The 26,116-nt window shown below is 37.4% G+C and overlaps 3 protein-coding genes across 3 annotated transcripts in view; all 3 read left to right on the forward strand.

The window, feature by feature from the left end:
- The window catches only part of LOC144662989 (uncharacterized), a 220,762-nt gene that overhangs the window by 163,095 nt on the left and 31,551 nt on the right, over positions 1 to 26,116 (forward strand). The window lies entirely within an intron of this gene.
- The window catches only part of LOC144664122 (uncharacterized), a 152,936-nt gene that overhangs the window by 95,269 nt on the left and 31,551 nt on the right, over positions 1 to 26,116 (forward strand). The window contains exons 18-24 of the mRNA XM_078525249.1: positions 3,412 to 3,477; positions 3,937 to 4,036; positions 4,633 to 4,720; positions 14,014 to 14,087; positions 15,649 to 15,699; positions 16,386 to 16,434; positions 16,866 to 16,967. Coding sequence (XP_078381375.1) covers positions 3,412 to 3,477; positions 3,937 to 4,036; positions 4,633 to 4,720; positions 14,014 to 14,087; positions 15,649 to 15,699; positions 16,386 to 16,434; positions 16,866 to 16,967 — 530 coding nt within the window. The remainder of the gene's footprint in view (positions 1 to 3,411; positions 3,478 to 3,936; positions 4,037 to 4,632; positions 4,721 to 14,013; positions 14,088 to 15,648; positions 15,700 to 16,385; positions 16,435 to 16,865; positions 16,968 to 26,116) is intronic.
- LOC144663084 (uncharacterized) lies at positions 5,541 to 6,458 on the forward strand. Its single transcript, XM_078524019.1, has one exon. It carries the CDS (start codon positions 5,580 to 5,582, stop codon positions 6,456 to 6,458), a length of 879 nt encoding a protein of 292 aa, XP_078380145.1. The 5' UTR covers positions 5,541 to 5,579.

Raw genomic sequence — 26,116 nt, forward strand, 5'->3', positions numbered from 1 at the left:
GAGAGGCCTACTTATTCATTTCGGTTAGCCTAATATGCACTTTGGTTAGCCTGTTCATGGTTAGCTATCTATATTTGTAAGGGCAACACTATATATTGTTAACATGTAGAATTCTGGGTACACTATGGACTGTGATTAGGTTGCTTGCGGTTAGCCTTTATATTGTGTTCAGAATATCTACTGTTCTTAAATCCACTACGGGACTGCGGACCGGGGTGGCTGGCGATTATACCATTTACTAGCATTTCTTAGAATCGACTACATGTACGGGACTACGGGCCCCGGTGGCAGGCGATTAGCAGACTTTGTATTATTTTCAAATAAAACACGACGGGACTGTGGACCGCGGTGGCAGGCGTACAGTTAATAAGCAATTATTGGATGAGGTGGAGCATGATATCGTGAATTATCAAAACCGAGGTCTGTGTTATCTGCCGAAGCCGAAGGCTGAGGCAGATAACACAGACACGAGGTTTTGATAATTCACGATATCATGCGAAAACCGAATTCAATAATTGTTTTATTATACGTTTTTAAACAATTTGCTATCATTTTTTCTAGCGCCGGCGTAAAACATCGTCAGAACATTGGCCAAAGCGGTTTTATCTTGTGGTTCCTCCAGGTTCTTCTCCCTCAAATAATGATTCATAATTTTTACACTTGTTTTTGTTGTTCTCTTGGTATTTTTATAATCTTTATTCTCGATCAAAACTTTCAATTCCTCTTCGAAAACGGAGGCGAATCGCTCAGCCATATTTTCAAAAGTTTGACAGCAAACACGGACAAGGGGTTGGAAACTAGGCGGACTTTGAACTCGACATGATAACCCAATATCTGCTGCAGATATTGGGTTATCATGTCGAGTTCACATGCTACTGTATATTGACTGAATGCTCTCGACCAATCACATATTTCATAGTAATTCTAATGTATAATAATAATGGATATTACATGGTTGCGCGGAGATATGAAATTTATCTTCGAGTGTTCAAATCGATATCTCAGGAGTGAGCGCAGCGAATGAGTAGGATATTGATTTGAACACGAGAAGATAAATTTCATATCTCCAAGCAACCATGTAATATTCTGTTTATTATATAAACCTACTAATTATGATGTTTTTGACGATTTTCCGAAGATTTCCGACCATTTTCCGAAGATTTCCGAAGATTTTCAAAATGTTGTCCGAAGGTCGTACGAATGTTTCCGAACATTTTCCGAACTTTTCCGAAAATTCCCGAAGATATCCGAAGATTGTCGAGGAAGATCCGAGGATGTTTCAACTTAATATCGATTTTCTTTGGCTCATTAAGCATTGAAACAGGGCAAACTTGCCAGAAAATGTTCCGAAATCGATATCTTCACACGTGAAAATAACATGTTATTTTCACGTGTGATTTTTTCGTGCGAAAGATTTCCTGGTATTTCACTGATGTTTATATAATGAAATCCAATTTTGATCAATGAACTGCATGACTGCGGACTGCGTTATGAGTGAAATATAACTTAACAACAAAATTTCACTGTGGACTGTGGACCACGGGACCAGACGAATAATGGCGGGATATTCTACAATTGCTCCTTTGTTTCAATATAAATAATGAAATTACAGAGAAGTTATGAAATTATTATCGCAGACCATAAATTTACTCTAGTACAGGCTAAAGTGTCTTCAATAGTGTAAAGGTCGGGACAAACTATGCGACAAGTCGCTCCGTCTGTACTGCTTACAACTAAGTCGCTGCAACAAGGTGTTTGTTTGGTGCACAAACAGCGAATTTGGAAGAGTGGGAATGCAAACTAGTTTTCCACATTCAATATGGCGAAAATACATGACGCGCACTCATTAGTTACCATATTTATTCGATTTACCGCCCTGGGCGCTTATTAAATTTTTGGACCTTGAGGGTGGGCGCTGATTCGAGGTGGGCACTTATTCGAGGCTGGGCGCTTATTAAATTTTCACCATTTTAAGCAAGAAGCACGTTTATTTTGCAAGAAAACAACAATTATAATAACTAAATGTGAAGGTGAACGAAAGCTGAAATTAAATATTCATTAAAAGTTTCAGTAAAAAAGCTAAAAAACACGGTTTTCGGGATAGTCATTAAATAGTAGTTAGTCAATTTTAATCTCAACTTCAACAATAATCAAAATTCCTCTTGTGCCCTCAATTTAGAGGGGTGGGGGTGGGCGGTTATTCGAGGCTGGGCGCTTATTAACTTTTTCTACCTTCAGGGTGGGCGCTTATTCGAGGTGGGCGCTTATTCGAGGTTGGGCGCTAAATCGAATAAATACGGTAATTCATATTTTGTCGCAGCAATTTGTCGCAGACGTGTACACGCGCTGCTGCCATTGCTCATTTTGTCGCTGCGACGTGTCGCACAAATGCAAACCAGTTTGAATTCGTGTGACACATCGCAGCGACAAAATTCTGTTGCAGCGACATAGTTTGTCGCATGTCACACGAGGCGACTTATAAAAGTAAGCTGCAGATTGATACACACTAATCTACTTTTTTAACCTTTTCACATTTTCCTGTTTTCTATGGAATATATAATTATATATTGTTTTTACCGGTTTCACTTGTAATAATAATAATAATAATAATAATAATAATAATAATAATAATAATAATAATAATAATAATAAATATAAGGACTTGGAAATCGAAACAAGCCGAATGTGGGGCATGAGAACGGAAACGATACCAGTTATCATTGGAGCACTTGGAGCTATCAAAAAGGGACTAGAGAGTTATATTGGAAGAATCCCCGGCCAAATAAGCATCAGTGAACTACAGAAGATAACCTTGCTGGGTACAGCGCATATTTTGAGGAGGGTGTTGTCAAGCTAAAAACTGGCTACCCTTTAGTGCCCCAGGACCATGGTTTGGTCTCGGCGCTAAGGACTTTAAGCAAACATTACGTAAGGAACATAATAATAATAATAATAATAATAATAATAATAATAATAATAATAATAATAATAATAATAATAATAATTGATATTTAAACAGAGTGACCCCTTCAGTCGCAGGACTGGTATCAACGGGGGCCCTGTATAAAAATAAAAAAAGTAAAAAAATAATTAAAGAGAGTATGTATAAAAAATATATATCTATAAAAACTTACTACTGTAAAAAGATACCGCTTAAATGCTAAAAAAGGTTAAAACGTTTAAAAAAGAACTAGTGGTCTCATAAATTAATTGAATTAAGAATTAAAAATGTTCTAAAAATAACCTAAGAATAAAAAGCAGATATAGCATGGAAACGCTCCTTTGGCTGCATAGTCTTAATGTTCGTCGTAACACATGCCATTTTTGGGTAATAATTTCATGTGCCGTAGCTGGTGTAGCAAAATAGAATATAAATGTATCTGGTGATAGTGTATCTGGTTTGTCTTTCAGAGGGTTGGACTATACTGCGGAATGACCTACATCTTGGAAGGTCCATCGAAAAAGGAGAGTTTGTAGGTGAGAACAACAGGACTCTGCAAAGTTTCCATAGGCATTGCCGAGTCCCAGACACAGCTCCCTTGCGCTCGGTCGTTGATCTAGAATAAGGCTAATTGAGTCCTCTACAAGATCTAACAATTTTTACGTCTTGAAACACTCGACATTCTCTTTAGCTATCTAACGAGTTCCCTGGAGACTTCTCTATGCGTATTACCGCGAATTGATTCGCTAGGTTGAGCGAAAAATGAGACTGTGTAGATAGGACTAAAGCGTTCGCCTAAATAGATTTTGTGAAATACATTGAAAGCCATGTTCATCGGCAGTGTTTGTGTGCTGCCATTACACAAAGCCTAACAATAAAGGGGTTTTTTGATTAATTGATGGCAAACAAAATCTATCTTTAAAATTATGAGTCACACAGATATCAGTGTTTGTATGTTCTAATGGAACATTAATACGTACTTATTAAATCCTCAGATGTGTTTCAAGCTGAATACAGAGGACAGAAAGTGTGCGTCAAGTCACCATCAGATTCTAAACATGTTAGAAAATTACTGCTAGAAGCTGCCATAATGACGTATGTTAATCCTTTAATATAAATAAGTGGGATCGAAAGTTCAGTCCTTGGGGGTACTTCAGGGGTAAAGCACGTGTGCCATTGAACAATTTTATTTAAAAGGGATGGACCTAAAATATCGAACTGGTTCATTTGGGCGCTTTGCCAGTTGCCAACAGTGAATGGGGGAAAAGGGCGTGTGACCACGCATTAGTTAATAATTTTTATCATAATTTTAAGTTTAAAGGTGTTTCAAGTAAATTTGACCGGGACTGTAGACTTTTTACCTGGCTAGTGGAAACACGTGGATATGAATTTCCTGCTGCTTCTTTCTCATGCTGTACCACGTTATGGTTTTTTTTCACTGAGTTATCTTATACCACGAAGGATAATAATTGAAGTGGCGTGGAAATACTTACGAACAAGTTTGTAACTCGGTATGGGGGGCAAAGAAAGTTTTAGTATTAAAGGGGTGTCCTTATTATAGAGCTAGAGATGAAAACTTGTTTGTAATAACAAGGGACCGCATAAGTAAGTGTTAACTGATTCAAAAGACCTAAGTTTTTGCTCTTAGTCAGTGTCTTATATATATTCTGTGTGCACTTATTGATTTACAGGCATTTGAAGCATACCAACCTTGAAAAATTGCTTGGTGTGTCAATGGATGACAAGCTTTTTCAGATTGTGACAGAATTTTGTGGAAATGTAAGTCATCATAACTGAAATTGTTTTTATCAATTAGAAGCAAAAAAGGGGCGATCATGCCTTGGTGTAGTTGTAATATTATGATCTTGGCACTGGTTGCAAGTTCTTGATAAAAGCTGTGATTGGCTCACTACATTAATGTTATACGTGGTTTCTGTAATTATCTTCATTTAATTGGTATTGGTTTCACACGCGGTCAAAACCGGTAAAAATTGTACTTAAGCATTTTAAATCACAATTTTAAAATTTTGATGAAATTGCATGCACACCTACATCTTTGGCTCATAATATCTTGTGCGCAAGCGCAAAGAAAGAGATATTAGAGTGAAGTGCGTGTGGACGGAAGTTGTCGTGTGTAGTCAAAAAATGTGTAGACAAAAATTGTGTAGACAGAAGTTGTGTAGACGGAAGTTGTAGAACGGAAGTAATTTTACATGCTATTCCTCCGCTGTTAGTAAAAGTAAAAAATAACTTCTAATTGAAGCTCAAATACACATGTGTGAAGAAATGAAACCATAGTTTAGTGTCAGTAATAAATAAATTTACCTCAAATCACAATTTCGAAACTTCTAAAAAGTGCAACGTGGATCAAGACATCGTGGGGGGTTCATTTTAACATGCGCTGATACACGCAATCAAGGGTTCATTTTAACGTGCGCTGACCCACGCAATCCCGTCCCTCCGGGCGGCCGGAATTATTTTTACATAATTTACATGCTATTCCCGCCCTGTTAGTTAAATAAAAAATAACTTCCGTCAAGCTCATGCAGAAAGAAAGCAAAAAATAACTTGCAGCAAGTGTATACGGCAGCATGGCGGCCGGACGGACTTTTCCGTAGTCCGTTTCTTTATCTTCCCGATGACCGAAGAAGATAAAAGCAAGGAAGGCCTTATCACCTTTTATTTACGGGGCAAACGGCAGGAAAGATGCAGCAGCAGCAGCTCCCCTGATTCCAAAACTCCGCCTGCCAAATCGGTAAGAATTATGCATTCAACTTCTGACAGCAGCGAAATGGCGGATATGCGCGAGATTCTTACTCAAATACAAGACAATACCAACAAACTGTTAGAAGACAATCAAACTTTGCGAAAGCAATACGCCGACTTGCATGAATCACTTAGCTTTCATATAGCTGAAGTAGAAAAGCTTGTAAAAGAAAACAGAACCTTAAAGAAAGAAGTCAAGTCTCTAAAAGCTAATCTCAAAGAAGTCGAAGAAGACAATGAGACAATGGCCGAAGACCTTGCCACCGCTATCAACAAGATTGACGACGTTAAACAGTACTCGAGAAAACACAATCTAGAGTTTCATGGAATCCCAGAGAGCTCACAAGAAAACCTGGCCGAACAAATTATTAAGCTCGGAAATGTGCTTAATGTCCCTATTCGAAACAATGATATTGACATCTGCCACCGGTTATCTGCAAACAAGAAATCAAACAAACCCAGGCCAATCATTGCCAGATTTAAATCGTACGAAGCTAAGAAAGCACTATACAGCGCTCGCAAGCAGTTGAAGAATCAAAGCTTAAACCATGTCTTCCCTGGAGCAGACGTCGTATACATCAATGAGAACCTCACCAGAAGACGCCGCGACCTTTTCAACAAAGTCTGGAAAGCCAAAAAGTTGAACCATTGGCACAGTGTGTGGACAGTTGATGGTAAAGTCTTTTTCAAAATTTCTGTTGATGATGCCCCGGAAAGAATCTATAGCTTAGAAGACTTAGATAATTTCTAGGTTAATTACTTCTTTATTATCTATGGTTACAGCTAGTTTTAATGTATTGCCTAAAATCATGTATTTTCCAGATACTTTTATTTAATAAGGCTTCGCCCTTGCACATAATTTTTTTTTTTCCATCACGTTGAACGAAACCAGAATAAATAATTAGGTCGCGGGGAGGCGTAGAGGGGACACCTTTAATTATCTTCATGAGTTTTAGCCATTCTCTAGTATCCCTTCTATACAATAAGCCGCTTGTCGGCTCATTTAGTTTCTATTGTGTGTTTAATGTTAATTTATTTTTGTTTTTAAATAGCTGTAGTCGGGCACATCTCTTGGGAAATATCCTTTTTGAGCGGTGCGCATTTGTTGCCCAGTAATTTATGTTTTTAGTAAACATGAATCTTAAATGTATTTCTCTGAACATCAGAGGTATAAATAAGTCGATCAAACGAAGGAATTTATTTCGTTGGCTCCATAACGGTAAATATGACGTAATTTTCTTACAAGAAACTTATAGCGACGACAAAATTGAAAACATATGGCGCGCGGAATGGGGTGGTGACGTTTTCTACTCCCATGGTTCAAAACACAGCAGAGGCGTGATGGTGTTAATCAAACCGACTCTCAAAATTGAAAACCCTGACATTATCCGAGACAAAAAAGGGAGGTTTCTTCTCGTTCGAGCTTCGCTACAAGATGAAGAATTTTGTTTTGTCAACATTTACGCTCCAAATGATCCAAGTCTCCAAAAAACTTTTTTCAATGAATTGTCTAACAAATTGCGACCCTACTCTAACGACAATATCATCCTTGGTGGCGATTTCAACTGCCCGCTTGAAAGTGTTGATAAGACGGGAGGAAGATACAAACAACCGAAGAAGCGTTATTAATAGTATAAACGACCTTCGCAACACTTTGGATCTCGTTGACATTTGGCGATTTCATCATCCCTCTTCCCAGCGTTTCACGTGGAGCAACAGTTCTGGAAAAATACAATGCCCCCTAGATTACTGGCTTGTGTCTAAACACCTAGTGCCGCGCACATGCAAAACGGAGGTTAAAGCATATCATGATTCCGATCATTCCCCAATCTATGTCGAAATTCAGTACGAAAATTCACAGAAAAAACCTGGTTCAGGATTTTGGAAATTCAACAATTCCCTCCTTGAAAATGAAGAATTTGTCTTAAACCTGAAATTCTTTCTAATTCACGCAAAAGAAAAGCACAGTTAAATTGATGACAAAAGACTTTATTGGGAAATGGTTAAAATGGAAATAAGGGATTTCTGTATACGATTTGCAAAACGCCTTAGCAAAAACAGAAAGACCAAAGAAATGGATCTACTTCGAAAATTAAACGAACTGAATGTTTTCCTCGGTAAAACCCCCAACGATATGAATTTAACAACTGAAGCGAGAAGCGTTAAATTGGAACTGAAAAACTTATCTGAGCGCAAAACAAAAGGTGCTATAATTAGGAGCAGAGTAAGGTGGTACGAGCACGGTGAAAGGAATAACAAGTACTTCGTCAATTTGGAAAAGCGCTCTCACAATAGGAAACACATTGCTAAATTGAAAACAGATAAAAATGAGTACCTAGTGGAACCAAACAAAATTCTATTGGAAATGGAACATTTTTACAAAACGCTGTACACTTCACAATTGCCTGAAGTTAGCACATTTAATGAAATCAGCAAACGCTTTCTAAACCCTGAAATGGTACCCAAACTAAATGCCGAACAGCAAAGCATCTGCGAAGGTCTTATTACTGCCGATGAATGTCTGTTTATTCTCAAAACTTTTGCAAAAAACAAAACCCCCGCTTCTGACGGCCTCACAGCAGAATTTTATTTATGTTTCTGGAACGATGTTGTGGGCCCTTTAATTGACTGCTCTAATGATGCCTACCAAAAAGGCGAAATGTCAATCTCACAAAGAAGAGGCGTGATCTCGCTTATACCAAAGAAAAACAAAGATAATCTTCTGCTGAAAAACTGGCGACCAATTTTCTTGTTAAATACAGATTACAAAATTGCAACCAAATGCATTGCAAATCGACTAGAGAAAGTTCTTCCGACTTTAATAAATAGCGATCAAACTGGATACGTAAAAAATCGCTTTATTGGAGAGAATATCCGATGTTATCGATGTGTACGAGAAACGAAATTTGCCCGGCATGCTTTTATTTATAGATTTCCAAAAAGCTTTCGATTCCCTCGAATGGAAGTTCTTATTCGAGGCTATTGACGCTATGAACTTTGGGCCAATGTTCCAGAACTGGATTCACGTCTTTTATTCTAACATCTCCAGCTGCGTACTTAATAATGGTTTTGCTTCAAATTTCTTTTCTCTTCATAGAGGAGTCAGGCAAGGGTGTCCCTTATCAGGGCTGCTATTTGTCTTGGCTGTTGAAACGCTGGCCCAATCCATCAGGCAGAATAATAACATATGTGGCCTGAAACTTAATGACACTGAAATAAAACTAAGTCTGTATGCTGATGACATCACTGCCTTCATACTTAACGACTCTTCTGCGGACCACTTATTTAACCTCCTAAGTGAATTTGGAGAGTGTTCAGGTCTTAAGATGAACATTTCTAAAACAGAAGGAATGTGGCTTGGCAGCCTTAAACAAAACAAGGGCAAGCGATCCCCCTTTAATATCTCGTGGCCAGAGAAATACGTAATTGCTCTTGGTGTTGCTTTCGCTTACGACCCGGCTGTTAGCTGCAGAATCAATTTCGAAGAAAAAATTGTATCACTGAAAAAGACTTTAAACAGGTGGTCAGCGAGAAATCTAACTCTTATAGGAAGGATATGCATTGTCAAGACTCTCGCCATCTCTAAACTAGTCTACAACACGTCTGTTCTCTCAGTCTCATCCAACATATGTAAACAAGTCAATGATATTTGCTTCAGGTTCGTATGGAAAATGAAGCCGGATGAAATTAAACGGCACACTCTTATTGGTCCTCTTGAAAAAGGTGGTCTTAACATGGTTGAATATGTTATGATGGACAAATCTCTTAAGGCTGCGTGGGCAAAGAGATTATGTGAAGCTGGAGATAGTAAATGGTACGCTGCCTTTTCCTTGGCCACAACCCACCTCGGTGGCACTTTCCTTGTTGAATGTAACTTTGATATACCTGACTTAAATCTGCCTTCAGAATTACCCTCCTTCTACAAAGAAATACTCTCTGCCTGGCAGGAGATACACTCTACAGACCCCTCATCTGCTGATGAATACCGGAATGAAATCATTTGGAACTACCGATTTATTAGAATAGATGGAAAACCGATCTTTTTTCTGACATGGTATCAAAAGGGTGTGGTTAAAATACGCGACCTTCTGGAAGATGGTAGGTTCTTCTCCAGAGCCGAATTTCAAAAGAAATATGGTCTAAAAGTGAATTTCTTAAAATATTTCGGCCTCCTCTCTGTAATCCCTAGTGTTTGGAAATACTCCCTTTTAAATACCCAGCAAATACCCTCCAACAAAACTGTCAGAGATGACCTAACACCCTCTAATGTCACTGCCAAAATTGCTCGCGAACATTTTGTTTTGAAAGTTCTTAAACCCCCAAATATAGAACTAGAACTAGTCGGAAAAAACTTATCCCCGAAAGCTATCTACCAATTGCCTTTTAGAGTCACGGTAGAAAACAAACTTAGATGTTTCCAATATAAAATCATTCATGGCATCCTTCCCACAAACAAACGTCTTTTAAAATGGGACTGAAAACGTCACCTCGCTGCGAGCGCTGCAATTTTCCCGACGAAACTTTAGCTCATCTTTTGTATCAATGCCCCATTACGCAAAATTTTTGGCGTGAAATTGTTATTTGGTGGAACGAGAAACGATCGGAGAATGTTTCTTTAAACGTGACAGATATTCTGTACGGCTATAAACCAGACTGTACTAAGTTCTACGCCTTTAACCATGTTCTAATCATCGGAAAATATCACATCTTTCAAGCTTGGTTGGATAATAGCCCCCCAAGCTTTAAATTTTTTTATCTCGTTCTCAAAGACAAAATCTTTTGTGAAAGCAGAATCGCTTTTAAAAACAACACCTTGTCGAAATTTAGATCCAAACGGGCAACATTAAGCGCTCTTCCGCCTCAAAATGTTTCCACTTAGAATGTGCCACCCGCCTTTTTTTTTCCTACTTTCTTCCTTTTTTCTCCTTGTTTCCACTAAAAATTATATTTAGAACATTATGTTGTAAACCAACTTTGTACTTGTACTTATATGTAGCGAAATTGTGTAAATTTTTCTTCGTTTTATCAATATTGTATTTTTTTTCTTTTCGTCTTCTTTTTTAATAATTAATATTGTAAAGTCTACTAAATTCTCTTCAATAAAAAAAAAACAAAAACAAAAACAAAAAAAAAGCTCATGCAGACACACATGTGAAAAGAAATGATTTTTTGTATAGTGTAATAAATAAATTAACATCATATGACAATCTCGAAACTTCTTAAAAGTGCAACGTGGATCAAGAAGCCGAAATGTTAATTAACACCTTGGGGTGAAGTGAAGTTTTTTTTCATTCAATTTCATTTGCCCTAGAGCGGTAATTCTTTTTCCGTACGAGCAAATCGTCACGAAAAGCTCCTGACTTTGGTTGTTTTTCTAGTGAGCGCTTGTATTAAATGGGTGAAAAAATTTCAAAGTCAACTGTAAGCTGAATATAGCTAGAGTGTTTACATTACAATTGAACACGAAAAGGGCTCTCTTTACATTTTTCAACATTGCAGTCGTCAGATGTTTCTATTCGTACTTAATGTCAAGCGAGTTCCGCTTGCCATGTGACGTGTTTTAGTAAACGTTTCAGAAAAAACACGATTCCCTCGCCGCGCGTTTTTGTCTCACGTCACGTCATATCTTGTCACGTCATCCGTTTTTCATCTTTTTGAGGCGAGTAGAAAGATGAGGTGTTCGTGCGCATCTTTCCCTGCTCATTCCAAGAACAATGCTTGTCTATGCCGGGTAGATACATCCTGACAGAAAGGTAATTCAAAATGCAATACAGTACAGCAACAAACTATCTATTTCATTTCTTTCACATGTGTATATCTGAGCTTCAAGGAAGTTATTTTTTTCTTTTACTAAGCGGGGATAGGAAGCATGTGAAATTACTTTCGGCTGCGTCGATGGACTTGATCGCGTGTGTAAGCGCGTGTTAAAATTAACCCGTTTAGGGTCCCCTAAGGCTTGAACTGTTCGGCATCTTAATCAACGTTACTTTTTTTAGAAGTTGACTTGAAGTTTATTAACTTATAGCACTAAACAAAGATTACATTTCTGTTCACATAGGCATCTAAGCTTCATTTTGACTTTTCATTGCCGACCCCCTCCCCCCGAATCTGCCATTTCAAGAATGAGCTGGCTCTAAGGGCCCTTTGATTTAGATCTGTCTTAAATAAATTTTAGGAAATTTGTCAAAAAATTATCGTCAATAAAAGTAGCTACCATGGAGTCATAAAGATGCAAATAATGCATTATCTTCGTAGATTTGCTGTAATTGACAACAGTTTTTTATTTTATTTTATTCCTATTCTTATTTTATTTTATATCATATTTTAAGACTTCCCGTTTTTTAAAGTTGCGTTACACTGTAGCGTGGCATTCGATATACGATATACAATAAAAGGATGGTCAAACAGTGCCTTGTTTACACCGGCGCTATGTTTATGTTGGGATTTCTGTTCACTGAAACTTACAGAACTCATCAAATATAATTTGTCTCTTTCGCTTTTACTTGGTATAAGTCCTTTCTTAATGCCCAGGAGTATTTTGCTTTGTGTTCTACGCAGCGATTTCATGTTGCGAAACTTGGCCAAAACAGTGCTCACCGGCACGTAGACCACAATGAAATGTTGACCCTTCACCTATGGCGTAAAAAATATGACTAAAAAACAGAAAAGCTGACCGTACGGTAGGATTGAACTATTATAATTTGGCGCGGCCTGACTTCATCAAGAACTGAACAACTTAAGAAAAAAAGTTACAATTTAAACAACCAAGACGAAAGATAATAAGATTACAATTCAAAAATAACCGTTGAAATAAAAGCAACGGATAAACAAACGAATATTAATTTAATTACAAGATAAGGTAAAACTACAAACGGTGATACACTAAGTACATTGTATACTATATTATATTTGTTCTCGTTTTTTAATGCCTTTAGATTCAAGGGTCTGACCCCTCTCGATAAGTAAGATACGTCTCACGCGTCACCAGATGAGTGTATGGGTTCTAGTGGGATTACTATTAGTTCTTTGTCGTAATTTGAGTTATCGTCAAAAAGAAGAAAATGGTCCGAAAGTGCACTAGGTCTGGAGGAGGGGGTGGGTCTGTCTACTGGTCGTCGGTGTTCATTATAATGCAGTCTTTAAGTCGTCTTTTAATTTTAGTCCCGCCTATGTATTGTTTGTTGCAACGTCGACAGTGTACCATGTAGACGAGATTTTTGAAGTTACAGTCGATATGAACAGGAATGGGTCTGGTTTCCCCAGTAGCAGAAGTACGTGTAGTTGGTGCGGTCGTCGTGTTTTAAGAAAAAGAGATTGTAGTCACGGTCGTTAAGGTGTTAGATAAGTTCACTGGTCCGTAATGTTTAAGTCTCGTCGGGAATGCACATACGTCGTAATCTGAAGCCGGCGAGGCTGAATGGAATGGTTTGTTTGATGTGTAAGGGGTGCCATGATGAGTGAAGGAGGTACCGATGTTTGTCCGTAGGTTTAGTATAGAGATCTGGTTCTCAACTATACCAAACCGGTTAAGAGAGACCTTGACGTCAAGAAAAGAGATAAAAGTGGATAAATAGGATAAAATGAATTTGATAATAGTTCAATCCTACCGTACTGTCAGCCTTTTTGTTTTTTTTTAGTCTTTCGTAGTTATGCATTTTGCTGATCAGATCCACCAGGATCCGGTTCCTTTGTATTGTATGTCGGTCGGCTCTTTCTAGAGATAAAAGTGTTCATCTAACGCGTATGCTTGTATCGCCACAACCAAGGTGGCGGATCGCAAAGAATACCTCACGGAATATATCACATTATCCATTCGTGTACCTCGTTCCTACAACTCTTCGGTTCACTGAGTAATCGTAATATTGCTCATCGCTTGCCATCATTAAGTATGACGTCATATTGATGTACGTCATCGCTTAAAGGAGAAGGTCACTCCAGAAATCGCATTTTTTTGTTTTCACCAATACAAAGTTCGCATAAAGGTTAGCTACTCGCCGAAGTTTCAGCTTCTGAAGTGTATGTTATCCTAATGAAATTAGTCTTTAAAGAAGTTTCATTTCAAAATGGCGGCTCGTGATGCCGAATTTCGGGCTTCTTTGAAGACGAATTTCATTAGGATAACATGCACTTCAGAAGCTGAAACTTCGGCGAGTAGCTAACCATTTTTAAACTTTTTATTGGTAATTTAAATATTAAAAAAATACGATTTCTGGAGTGACCTTCTCCTTTAAGAACGTTTGCTGCAGTAAACTATTTCATTGGTTATATAAGCTCACTCCGAAACCTTTGTGTGACTCTATGTTTAGGGAAGATTAAACGACTACTTAAAAAAGAAAGGCCGAGCCGAAATTGGTCAAAATGATCTTTTACGATTTGCTAGGTAAGAAGACATTATTATTGTAGACTTAAAAGTAGTTAGGGTATGGTATTTTAGGTTATTTCATAGATTACTTCCATTTCCTCGTTCTATTTAGCGCGGTGTAATAGTAAGCAGTAATCTTTCTAGTACAACTTGGCACTAATTGGGGACACTAAAAACTGGCAGGAAAAAATAAATTCACAAAAATCTGAAATCACTTCATATATGTACAAATTAAGTACAAATTAAGAGAAACAAGTTGTGAATTTAAATATGCAGTAGAACCTCGGTAACTCGAACTCGGATAACTCGAACAACCCCGCTAACTCGAACAAACTTCCATTTCCCTTGAATTTGACCTCACTTTTTAGTCATTTTTACTCGGTTAAATCGAACACGGATAACTCGAAAACCCCGCTAACTCGAACTAGATTTCGTTTCTCTTGATCAAAATTTGGGTCAAATTTACCCCGATAACTCGAATTTCGGTTCCAGTGCAACTCGCCACTTATGCCCATTGATTAGAGCAACGAACAGAACACGTATTTGACAGCCATTTTCTACTCGTATCATAAGAATTTGTGATCGTGTTAGAGTTTCTGAGTTACTGAAGTGCTGAAATATCAGTAAACTATCAATTATTAACTTGGAAAATTAAATATTCAATCGACCCCGATAACTCGAAACCCCGCTAACTCGAACTGTTTTTCGTTTCCCTTTAGAGTTCGAGTTACCGGGGTTCTACTGTATACATGTGGCTAGCGCATTGAATCCGAACAAGCATAACATAATTACAACGTAACATAACTTCCTCACAACTTTTTTTTACAGAAAACTGTATAAAATTACAAACTTTTTCACGTTTACAGTTACATACATTTTATATATATAATATATTTTTAAGTTTAGAATGGAAGGCCAAATGAACCGTTAGGTTTTCTAGTTGGCCCCTATGTGCCAGACCGGTGTTGTAAAATATGGCAAGCGCATTGGATGCAATCGAGCAGACCAGTGTTAAGTATTAGCATGGGTCCCTGTGTTGTATTCTTTTTGGGGCAAAACAATAACATAAAAGCAGCTTAAGGCGTCTTTTTAAGAAATGACCTGGCGGTTGCCTGTTGTCTATAGATGGATGCTAAAATAATTGTCACTGGAAATGGCAAATGTATGGAGGTATCGTTCTCTTGCTTGATATGGATTGCAAAATGTACGCTGACTCAAATGAAACGATTTGAAACATGCGTGGACAGAATTGACGGTACTTGCTAATTAGTCAATGACACAGGGTACTTAAAAAACTTGGAAAAAAGTTTTTCATTGTCTTTTTTTTATCCAAGCACTGACTAATGTGTACATTGTAGTTTAAGTTTGTTTTTAGAATGAAGTTTTTCAAACTAGTTTGATTTTAATTTTCCTATGTTTCATATAATGGTTATTTATATTGGACAAAGGAAACAAAAATCCGACCGGTTTGAAAACTTTCAAGCCAAATCCCAAATCTAGCCACAACATATATATTTCACGATTTATTAAATGTTAATACGATGGTAAAATTATTTGGTCACGTTTTTGTCTTCAACAGGGATGTAGCTGCTGGTATGCATTATTTAGGGTTGAAAACTTTGGTGCACAGGTGAGGACCTCAACCTGGGTCGCCCACTACCTCTCGGAACGAGTTAATTCTTTGGTTCTTAAAACAATAGATAACAGGTGACAACAACGCCCCTAGCCCTGAATAACAATAGAGGTAGTGTTTACAGCGGACGAATGAAAATAGAGGTTCCAGAGAGGTAGTGTCTTACTGCTCAACCTTAAATAAAATTAACTGAAATATAAATCAAAGAATACAAATTTTTGTGATAAGTATTTGATTGTTTTCCGAATTTTAATGAACAAAAGTAACATGTAATATTTTATTCCTTTTAGTATTTTATGAATTTATATTTGTTGAACAGCGGTTTACCAGCAGCTGATGATGAAAAGGCTATGACTTAATGAAAGGCATTTTGGAAACTCCAAAAATCAAGAAGCTGGGGGCATAGTCCCATCTCTTCGAATTGACTGAAATGCAGTGTTCATCACCAAGAATGCTAAGCAGTGGGATGTATCCTCGTTGCCCCATGGGGCAGAATAATTTTCCCAGAATTCTCTGCCAGTGCCCGCGCAATTTTTGAACTCACATAACTAATATCGGAAACTCTTTGTATCAACTAAGATTCGCCAAGAACAGTTGCTCTTCCTCCGAGTCCCATAACCGCGCCTGTTATATTTTGACTAAAAATAAAACCTGCATATTTTTTTATGTGGTTGGTATTTCAGGGACCTAACTGCCAAGAATGTTCTTATACATGAAGGTGGAACGGCAAAGGTAAGCTATTGATGGCCACTGTTATGAGCTACACTTTACCAAATATATCGAAGTGAATATTAGCCAGTCTAGCAGGTATACTTTTTTTCCATTACAAGTCATAAAGAACGGATCAACTCATGTTATTAACGCGCGTTAGAACGAGCTCAACGCATTAATTAAATATATTATTGATTTAAGGGTCTGCCAGTCTAGCACAATTCGAGATGTAATTGTAGTCATCAATAGCTTATTGACTGATTCCTTTTTAGAGGGTGTTACAACACTTGAAATAAGAAGATTGCATACGGCTTCAATAAATACCTTTACATGCATATTGAATGACAGATATAAAATCTTGTGTTGCTGACCTATGTAGACCTTCGATATAATATTATTTCCAATTGTCGTTGTTTTGTTTCATTCTGTTAAGTATTTCCTTTTCGTGACAGGTGTCAGCTTTTATACGTACGCGAGAAGCTAACCTGAAATTAGAACTAGGAAGTGTCCGTTTGCCTGTTAAGTGGACAGCTCTGGAAGCACTCGTGGAAACGGTATGGCTGTGTCTGATTGGTTCACCACATGCCTCTTCTTTACATGATTTGGCGCTCATGTGAGAGGGTGACCTTACATGTCTCATAAAATGACGAGCCTTTTCTTTAGTTATTGATGTACGAGTTATAATGGTTTATTATTTTATTATTATTATTATTATTATTATTATTATTATTATTACAAGTGAAACTGGTAAAAACAATATATAATTATTTAGTATATACACACTCAGTGATCTTGGTGTTTCAAGCAATCTGATTGGTTCGCTATCTCGGGCTAATGAGCATTATTCACTCCCTACGTAGTGAATAATGCATGATCCAAACTGAAACAAAATGGCCGGCGTAAACTCGCGTTTCGCCGGCGTTTCTGAATCGCAAATACTAAGAAGATGCTGAACCAGAAAAGACAAAAAAAGGCTAAGAAATTTGGCCTGATGGTTTTCAAAGTAAGAGAAGACTACATATTTCGCAATTTGCAGCACAATGTCCACACAACTCGAGTACTAAAATGATAAACAATTGCTTACCGTCAAGTCGCTCTTCGCCCGGCATCGGCAGAAATGAATACCGCAGATTTATCGGCAGCAACATCAAGTGTTATTCAACCAAGATCCTCCACGAATATTCAGGAAAACGTCTTTGTGCAAGAAAACATCCAGTTTTCACCACAGTTCTGCACACATTCAGTATAATCCAAACTTTCAGGTGGATCCTTCGCCAACTGCTCTTTCAATTTTCAATTCAAGTGAGCTTCAAAAGCTTTGATTCAACGGTCAAAATGTTTTGCAAGCAGGTTTTTGATTCAGATTGCAGGTTTGAGTGGTGTTAAAGGACCATTTTGCTAGATTGTGACGAGGATTTTATCGAAGATTAACCACAGGGAACCCAAACGTTTTAATAGTTATTCATAATCTTAAAATAAAAATGTTCTTATTTACCTGCGTTCCTGTGTTTTTTTACCGGTTTTGGGAGCGATTTGAATCAGAGCGAAAAGCGGTTTACGTTGCGAGTTTTAAACGTTAATCGATCTGTCGCAATGTTAATACGACGCGCCTCAAGTTTCAATTGTTATTTCAAGCTACTAACACCATTAACTATTAACTCTCCTCTCGGGGAGTTTCGAGTTACAATTGAATGGTCACGAGAAGAGAAGAGAGACAAGGGGTTAAACTTACTACGGGCGGTCGTACAATCTGTGACTACAGTTGATGTGACCAGTCTCGCGCGTGGATATGCGCGAGGAAACACGAGCCGACAGCCAGCAGCCTTTGGCGGCGATTAACGGGACACGCGAAAATCATGGTTCAAATTCATTTCATTTCAACGTTGCTCACCGGCTGTTTTCGAGATAAAAAGCACATTTATGTGTAAAAGTAGAACATATTTTAGCTTTTGTAAGCTTACCTTTTTCTCCCGGGCGCGACTATAGAAAGTAAATCAGTGAATAAGCAGTGAATAAACATTTCTCCTTTCAATGTTACAAATTATTCAATTAAAATTTTGAATTTTGGGTTAACGGTTTTAAGATACTAGAAACGGATGCCGCTTCTATTTATCCTGACTTAAACTCCGTGGAAAAACTACATTCGTTAGCGATCTAACAGCAGACAAAGAAAAATTGCTTGGCACATTTCGAAATTTGCCGAATTTCTTTGCGACAATGTTACATTTCCTCCTTCTTCCGACATTCGCCGCTCCATCCACGCAGATAACAAAGAAAAGAAAGATTTCGGAGACCTATGAAAATACTCTTATTTATTTAGCAATCCACACTGACTCCGCACTTACAAACAAACGTGAAATTTATCTCGCGCAAAGACCAGGTAATCCGCGTGAAGAGACCTGTTTAAAATTTGTGACACACGCGACTGTCAACGAAAAACAAAAGAGTCTGTCATGAGAACAAAAGAACCGCTTTGATGATGAACATACACTCTGCAATAAAATCACTTCCGGTCAAGTCAAGTGTAGTCACAGATCGGACGAAAAGCCGCATCATAAAGCAACCCAAAACTAATCGGGAAATAGGGAGTCGAAACAAACAAAACGGACTTCACATGATTATTTAACTTGTATTTATCCGCTCTGTAAAGTTTTGGCAGATTTTGTTGAGAAACAAGAGAATTACGCCTCGAATTCAAGCTACCCTAATTTTAAGTTTCATCCCTTGTCTCCTTCTCTCTTCTCTCCCGCGAGGGGAGTTAATAGTTAATAATAACAGTTAAAGTAAAACTTGAGACATAATTGAGGCGCGTCGTATTGACATTGCGACAGACCGATTACCGTTTAACATTCGCAACATAAACCACCTTCGCTCTGATTCAAATCGCCCCCAAAACCGGTTAAAAAAAAAACACACAGGAACGCAGGTAAATAAGGACATTTTTATTTTAAGATTATGAATAACTAATACAGCGTTTGGGTTCCCTGTGGATTAACTAGATTTGCCATGTTTGAAGATTCTGTAAACTGTTTCGCGCATGTCGGTTAGTGCCGCTTGTATGTACGTTTTCCACGCATGAATTGAGAGGTCAATTAAATCGACTTTAAATGGTTTCCTTCTGAAAACTTTGAGATCGCTTGCTGTTGAGATCACTTCGTGTGTATATACTAAAACAATTATTCTTTGAAATCTCGGTGAATAGCGGCAGAATATTCACCTCGCCGCTCCGCGGCTCGGTGAATATTCTACCACTATTCACCTCGATTTCAAAGAATAATTGTTAAATATCCCATAGAAAACAGATAAATGTGAAAATAGATTAGTGTGTATCAATCGGCTCAATCTGGAGCTTACTTTCATAAGCAAATGCCTACATTGTGCGGTTCCAGAAAATATCCATACCCACCTCAAGGATGGTCATTGAAAATTCCGAGGGGGATGGGGTCTCAATAGCACAAATTTTAAAAGAAAGTATGAAGCTAAACTGGAAATCCCAGGGGGTAGGAGGGTCCAAACCAAAGAATCATCCTTGGGGGAGGTATGGATATTTTTTGGCACCACACCCTGTGGAACCAAGCCTGTGCTGCAAAAAATCTTGACACATGAACGTGACCTGGAGTAACATTTATGGTCTACGATAATAATTATGCAAATTCTCTGTTTTTTTATTATTTTTACATGTTTTTATTAAAACAAAAATTTTCTGTCATGAACCTCAGAATGGTTCTAAAACTTACATGTAATTAAGTGTCAGTATTTACATGAAGCCTTATTGGGTTCTGGGATGTTCATATTATATAAAAAGCCATAGATGTCACTAAAGTATATTCAGGTTTAAACTGGCAACATGTGGGAATCAATCATGTGACAATTTTATTACATTGACACAGTGTGTATTTTTGTGTTCATTTTGACTAACAGGAATGCTCTTGCAAAGTCTTCAAGTCACCTGCAAATAGAAACAAAACAAACAAAAAACTATTTTTTGATGAAATTGCTATTTTCCAGCATGCAGACTGTATATCAAAATTAAATGGCCTTTTTCAGTGTGTGAAAAAAACTGGCTGCTTTTATGTTGGGTTAGTGGATCCAATATTTTTTTCCACTTGCTAGATAGCCAAATGACATTTATGGATTTTTATTTTTTGTTGTAGTTGTTTCGAAAGAAACATGGTACTTTGGGTAAGCTTATAATGGTTTCACCTTGCCCAGTCTACCTGGGTCAGGCAAGGAAGAAATCGATTTTCTTTGCACCCTTCCTTTCATTAATTATTGCAGAAAAATGTCAGATTATTTTAATAATCTTTAAAAATTTTTTGGACCCTAAAGCCGAATTTTTGTAATCTGTTCATTTCAAAACATTACGTTACAGATATCTATGTTTGGTATTCTTGCAGAGCAAGTTGCCAACAAAAACTAAGCTGGAGTTTATTTAAATCAAATTTACAGCTACTACTTGGCTAATTTCAATATGAGTTAAAAAAATGTTGGGTCTTGACAAAGTGCGAGCCAACAAGTCATGAGAGCCATTCCACTATATATAAATAGCACATTGGTTAGCCTAAAAAGCTCCCTGGTTAGCCTAAGCAGTACTCCAGGCAACACAAGGAAATTTATTTTTCCATTTATCATTGATTAAGTACTCCAGTTAGCCTGAGTATAGTTAGCTGAGGTGGCTTGAGGTTATGCTATTAGTTGAAGTTAGGTATTTCTTGCTTGTATGACAGTTATGTGTCATGAAACATGCGAGCCATGGAAGCCATTCCAGTTAGCCTACTTAGATTCCGGTTAGCCTACATAGTACTCTGGTTAGCCTTAAAATCAGGATTAGGGTTTTCTTGCTTGCTTAAGTTTAAGGTCTCACGAATTTTTACATTGCTACTTTAAAATGCTACTGAAGGTCATCCAACAACTGAAAATACAGGCCTTAAAAAACGTCAAACAGAGTTTTTATAAAGTAGACAAATGTCTGGTCAAAAAGCAGATCTTAAGTGCCTCAGGTTATGAATGTGTGTAGAGAAAAGGAATGGAATTGCTAGAATTGACTGTCACATAACTATGTGTAAAACTAAGAGATCAACAACTACCTGAACTTGTTACAATCCATAGTTCAACTCACTGAGCAGTAATCCAGAATGTCCTGTCAAAACATTAGGCATTCTATTAGTCCCAAAAATTGCCTGTAGACCACAAAATGCAAAGGAAACGTAAATCGATGTTTACCAATACAATAAAACATCATGGGAAGAACAAATGTTACGTTAAGAAATGGTCTCATTTATTAAACATGCCCAAAGAGGCATTCCAAAACGTTAGTAGCACTGTTTTATTGAAGTCTAGATTAGCTACCAGGTTGACTGCAAGTAGTCTCTAGTCTAACTTAAAAAAAGAGATCACACTGAGCTGAAATGCTTCTTCCAATTTCAAAGGTATCACATCAAATTATCCTGACGTAATTTTTCTTTGCGGCCTAGAATGGCCACTTGGTCAATATTTTGAGGAACATTTCCTCAGGTATAAATAATGAAAGGATGCGATTCTTATTAATTTGACAAACAGTAGCTTAAAATTCAGATGACGAACATAAATAACAGTTGCATGCCTCGACGAAATGACTGCCATTTAATACTATCGCCTCGTTCTCACTATCTATTTTTTTACGCCTTGCCCTGCTTTAATTCCAGTAAGCTAAGTTGATAATCATGATAAACGTCGAAGACATAAGCTTTAACCAGTCTAACAAAATCATTGTTCAATGAGAAACGCTCACCTCAGGTCCCTGTAAGTTTCTGTTACCCACGTTTTCGCACGTTTCTACTCATTCCATATTCTTCTTTATCGGGAATACTAATAAAGGAGGTGTACCCTACGTTTGGGGACTCGTTTTGATCGCGTCAAGAAGGAAAAACATCGACAAAACTGTCCTCTATAACTCAACATCACTCCATTAGATTCCCTTTTCTTGTCGCCATAGTCGCCATTTTGAAAATTCTCTTGTCGTGACCCCACAATACGGACCACGGGGAATCCGCTGGGGTGGCCCCCAAACTTTTTCCCAGGCCCACTCCTTTCGTCTAAAGAAATTAAATCCATCCTCGCCAAAAGTAATTGAAATGAGAAGAAACTGACAACGCCATCATAAAGAGCATACACTCCTGCCTTTGGCAAAATTTCCTTTTATTCCTACCGCAAATGGTCGTTGAGTAGGAAGACAACAAACTTTTCAGTTGTATTTTTTACTGCCGTACTTTTTTAGGAAAAAGTTGTAATGGCCATTTTTAAAAACACTGTTTAAAAATTGCATGCCATTGACTACAGCACAAGGTGGAACTTTATTCTTAGATAAATAACTATTACATGTCTTACACACCCATTCAATATTGTCAAGTATATCTGGACTTCTTTCTCTTAGTTTAGCAGCAGAAGACACACTATGCTTATACCATAATTTGTCACAGCAGCTACATACATAAACTGGTCCATTGTTCACAATTCTGTGAATCTTTGATATCATATCCTCAGAGGGTTTAGCACCTTTATATTCTCTCATGTACGCATTGTAATTTTGTCTGAGTTCATCTGGTCTAGTTTTTCTATAGTTTATCATATATGCATTAGTTTTCTCTTTGTCTGCATCAGTTTTTCTTTTTTCCTATATTCTCTCATATATTCATTGTGCTTCCTCTTTGAGTTGTTCTCTTTTGATAGAGTAGAGTTAGTTTCAGACATAACCATAACTGTGTCATCGACTATTGGCATCGGTACAAAGTTGTTTTCTGCAAAAAGTGGATTGGATTCTGTAATATGAATTCTAATATTAAGTTTGTCTGCAAGAGCTTGAATGATGAGATTATCACACCATGTACCTTGTTGTGACATATTTGTAAGATATTCTAACCAGGAATTCTCAGTATTGCTTTCAATAAATCGTTCTAGATGTTCCCTTAAATATTAAACTCCTAGAGGTCTGATAGTCAAATGAAAATTGGGATCACCAAATAATTGGTGCGCAACAGCTCGAAAAAAGCAATTACCACCACCACCAACATCTAGTGGCCTTAGTCCATGTGTATATAATCTTGTTGTTAATAACATGTCATTGTCTTGAGGGAAAAAACAGATTGATTTACTATGAATGGTATTTTCTGCAGGACCAGGGTTCATTTCAATGTCACCAGACAGCAAAAGCTTTATATCAGACACAAAATATTGTTTACCTTTAAAGTTTTTCCAATTATTCTTGTGTGCTTGTGACTGACATCCAAAATAAGCAGTGTAAAAAGAATGCAAGTTCCTATGTATAAGGTGGATGTGCCATAACTGATATATAGGTTATTCACCAGCCGGGAGGTCCGTATTGGGAAAAACTGTGCCCGAGGTCTTGGATACCGCCCGAGGCCGCAGGCCGAGGGCGGTTCCAAGACCGAGGGCACAGTTTTTCCCAATACGGACCGACCAAGGCTGGTGAATAACGTTTTTATTTTTTTTCCTACTTTATTTGTTTTTAAAAGAGACCTAGGAAGATTTTGTCACAAAATCTTTGTTTGTATGCGCGCGTCATTTCAATGTTGTGTCGATCGACGGATTAGCAAGAGTGTAAAGGTCTGTAAAATGCTGCCTGTTTGTTATTTAATTCGGAATAAAATAGCCTCGCTTAAATGAACCGAACTAACAGAAAGGTTTAGCATATTAAATTGACACTGAAGAGATTCAATAGAGTGAATTCGTGTAACCCGTTTTTAGTGCAGAATGCACTATTGTGATGGTTTGGTGGGTTGGCGTTTGCTAAACCCCTAAACCACTAAACCACTAAACCACTAAACCACTAAGCCACTAAACCGCTAACGCGGTGTAAACTTTTAATCACCAATTAATTAATTAATATCAATTAATTAATTATTTCTGTAAAGGGGGGAGGGGATGGAGAGCACCTGACCGTGTGCCCTTGGTAAATCGGGGAGTCCATTACGATACTTACAATTGAAGAACTCAAGGTATATATTTGTTTCAGAAAGCACTATGCTCTCCTTGTGGTACAATTCTTTCTGGAAAAAATACTTTGTGCTAAACGCATGCGCAGATCAGTCTTCATCACGAACATTGCGTTTTTCTTCTGCAGAAGGATTCGTGTAGACTCCGTGGCCCCAAGTTAAAACCACAAATTAATTGAATTAGACAGTAAGGCGTCATAGCAGATCATGTGAAATATTTCTTGATATGGCAATGCTGTTTTCTTAGAAAAGGTGATCTAGCATCTCATAATTAATTGATAACCTGATAACATCTGTGTTATAATCAATGTCGCCTTCTTTGCAGAAAATAAATCACGTTACCATAAACATCATGTTACATCCGTTTTTGACAAAAACAAAAGTATGTTACATGTTTTTGACAAAAACAAAAGTATCTCGTTTGCTGTTTCAATAACAAACTGAAATTCAAGCTATCGAAAATTAAAATAACAGTGACGTGTTTAGAAATTTTGTATTAAAGCCTAACGTGGTGTGCTTTTCAATGCGGTTGAATTCCTGTAGAATCCGTGGCGTTAATTTAATTAGACTTAAAAGGCATCACAGCGATCTGCGAGAAAAAAACAACAATATCATGTTACATCCGTCACTTCCTTTCCTTTTATTTGTTCTCCATCGGTTGAACTAACCTCCGTTTTATTTTGTAAAACCTCTGCCGCTTTAGTGTTTGAACATGCTTTCGTGACGGTTCCGACATTTCTTGAAAGAAATCTTCACACTACGTGCTTCTCGGCTTCATGCTTGAGTGAGCGTGTGACGTGTTCACAGCGCTTTCGTAAATCGTAATTAGGTATGCAAAAACTTGCACCGGGATTTTCGGCGTGAACACCTGATAACCAGGAAACAAATATCCTAGCTGTACTGCGTTTTAAAAACCCTTTCGAAAAAGATGTTTTTTGATTAGATTTGTTCTTTAGTTTTGAGAATCGTCTTTCGTGCAGTTTAAACCGTAACTTAATTAAATTAAACAAATGTCATCGATGTCGCCGTAAAACAAACAAAAAACAAGAGTTTCATGTTACGGCATTTTCAAGGAAAACAAAAGTATTTTGTTACAAACGAACGAAAGTGTCGTGTTACGTTTGCAAAGATTAACGTAAGGAACACCTAGGAAAGAATACAAGTAGCCTGTGAACAGTTTTTCCGAAAGTAAAGTAAAGCAAATAAACACGAACATATATAAAACATCATACTTTCAATTGTTCCATATTGCATTCTGCACTTACCAAATCATCGAGATTTTTTAAATGCTAATGAGCCGCAAAATATTCTAATGTTTGTGTACAATAAAACAATACACGAGTGATCAGAAAACCTCAAAGCAATCAGTTTAATTGTTTTCCAGAAAATAAACAGGAAGTGTTTCCTGAGGAAACACTTTCCTCCTTCTTTGAACACTTTATAAACCTAAATCGAAATAAAGCGGACATTTAGTTTGAAACCAAAAAAATAAAAGATTATCGGTCTGGCTCAAAACACACAGAATATTTAATTTCTTCTCCTTGTTGTTTATCAGAAGACGGCAAACAAATTTGCCAAGAACACGTGCACAGCTATTTTCCTTCTCATTAAACCTTTTGTTTGCGAAACAAAAGTTGATTGCCATCGTGGTTTGCTTAAGCTCCCCAAAGCGAATTGCGCGCACAGAATTGTGTTACAGTCAAGTTTAATTT

Source organism: Oculina patagonica, chromosome 8 (assembly GCF_052425735.1).
Source record: "Oculina patagonica isolate OP01 chromosome 8, crgOcupat, whole genome shotgun sequence".
Classification (NCBI taxonomy): domain Eukaryota; kingdom Metazoa; phylum Cnidaria; class Anthozoa; order Scleractinia; family Oculinidae; genus Oculina; species Oculina patagonica.

Bases quoted from the DNA above. Each gene is read 5' to 3' on its own strand.
- LOC144663084 (XM_078524019.1), top strand. From the start codon at position 5,580: ATGACCGAAGAAGATAAAAGCAAGGAAGGCCTTATCACCTTTTATTTA.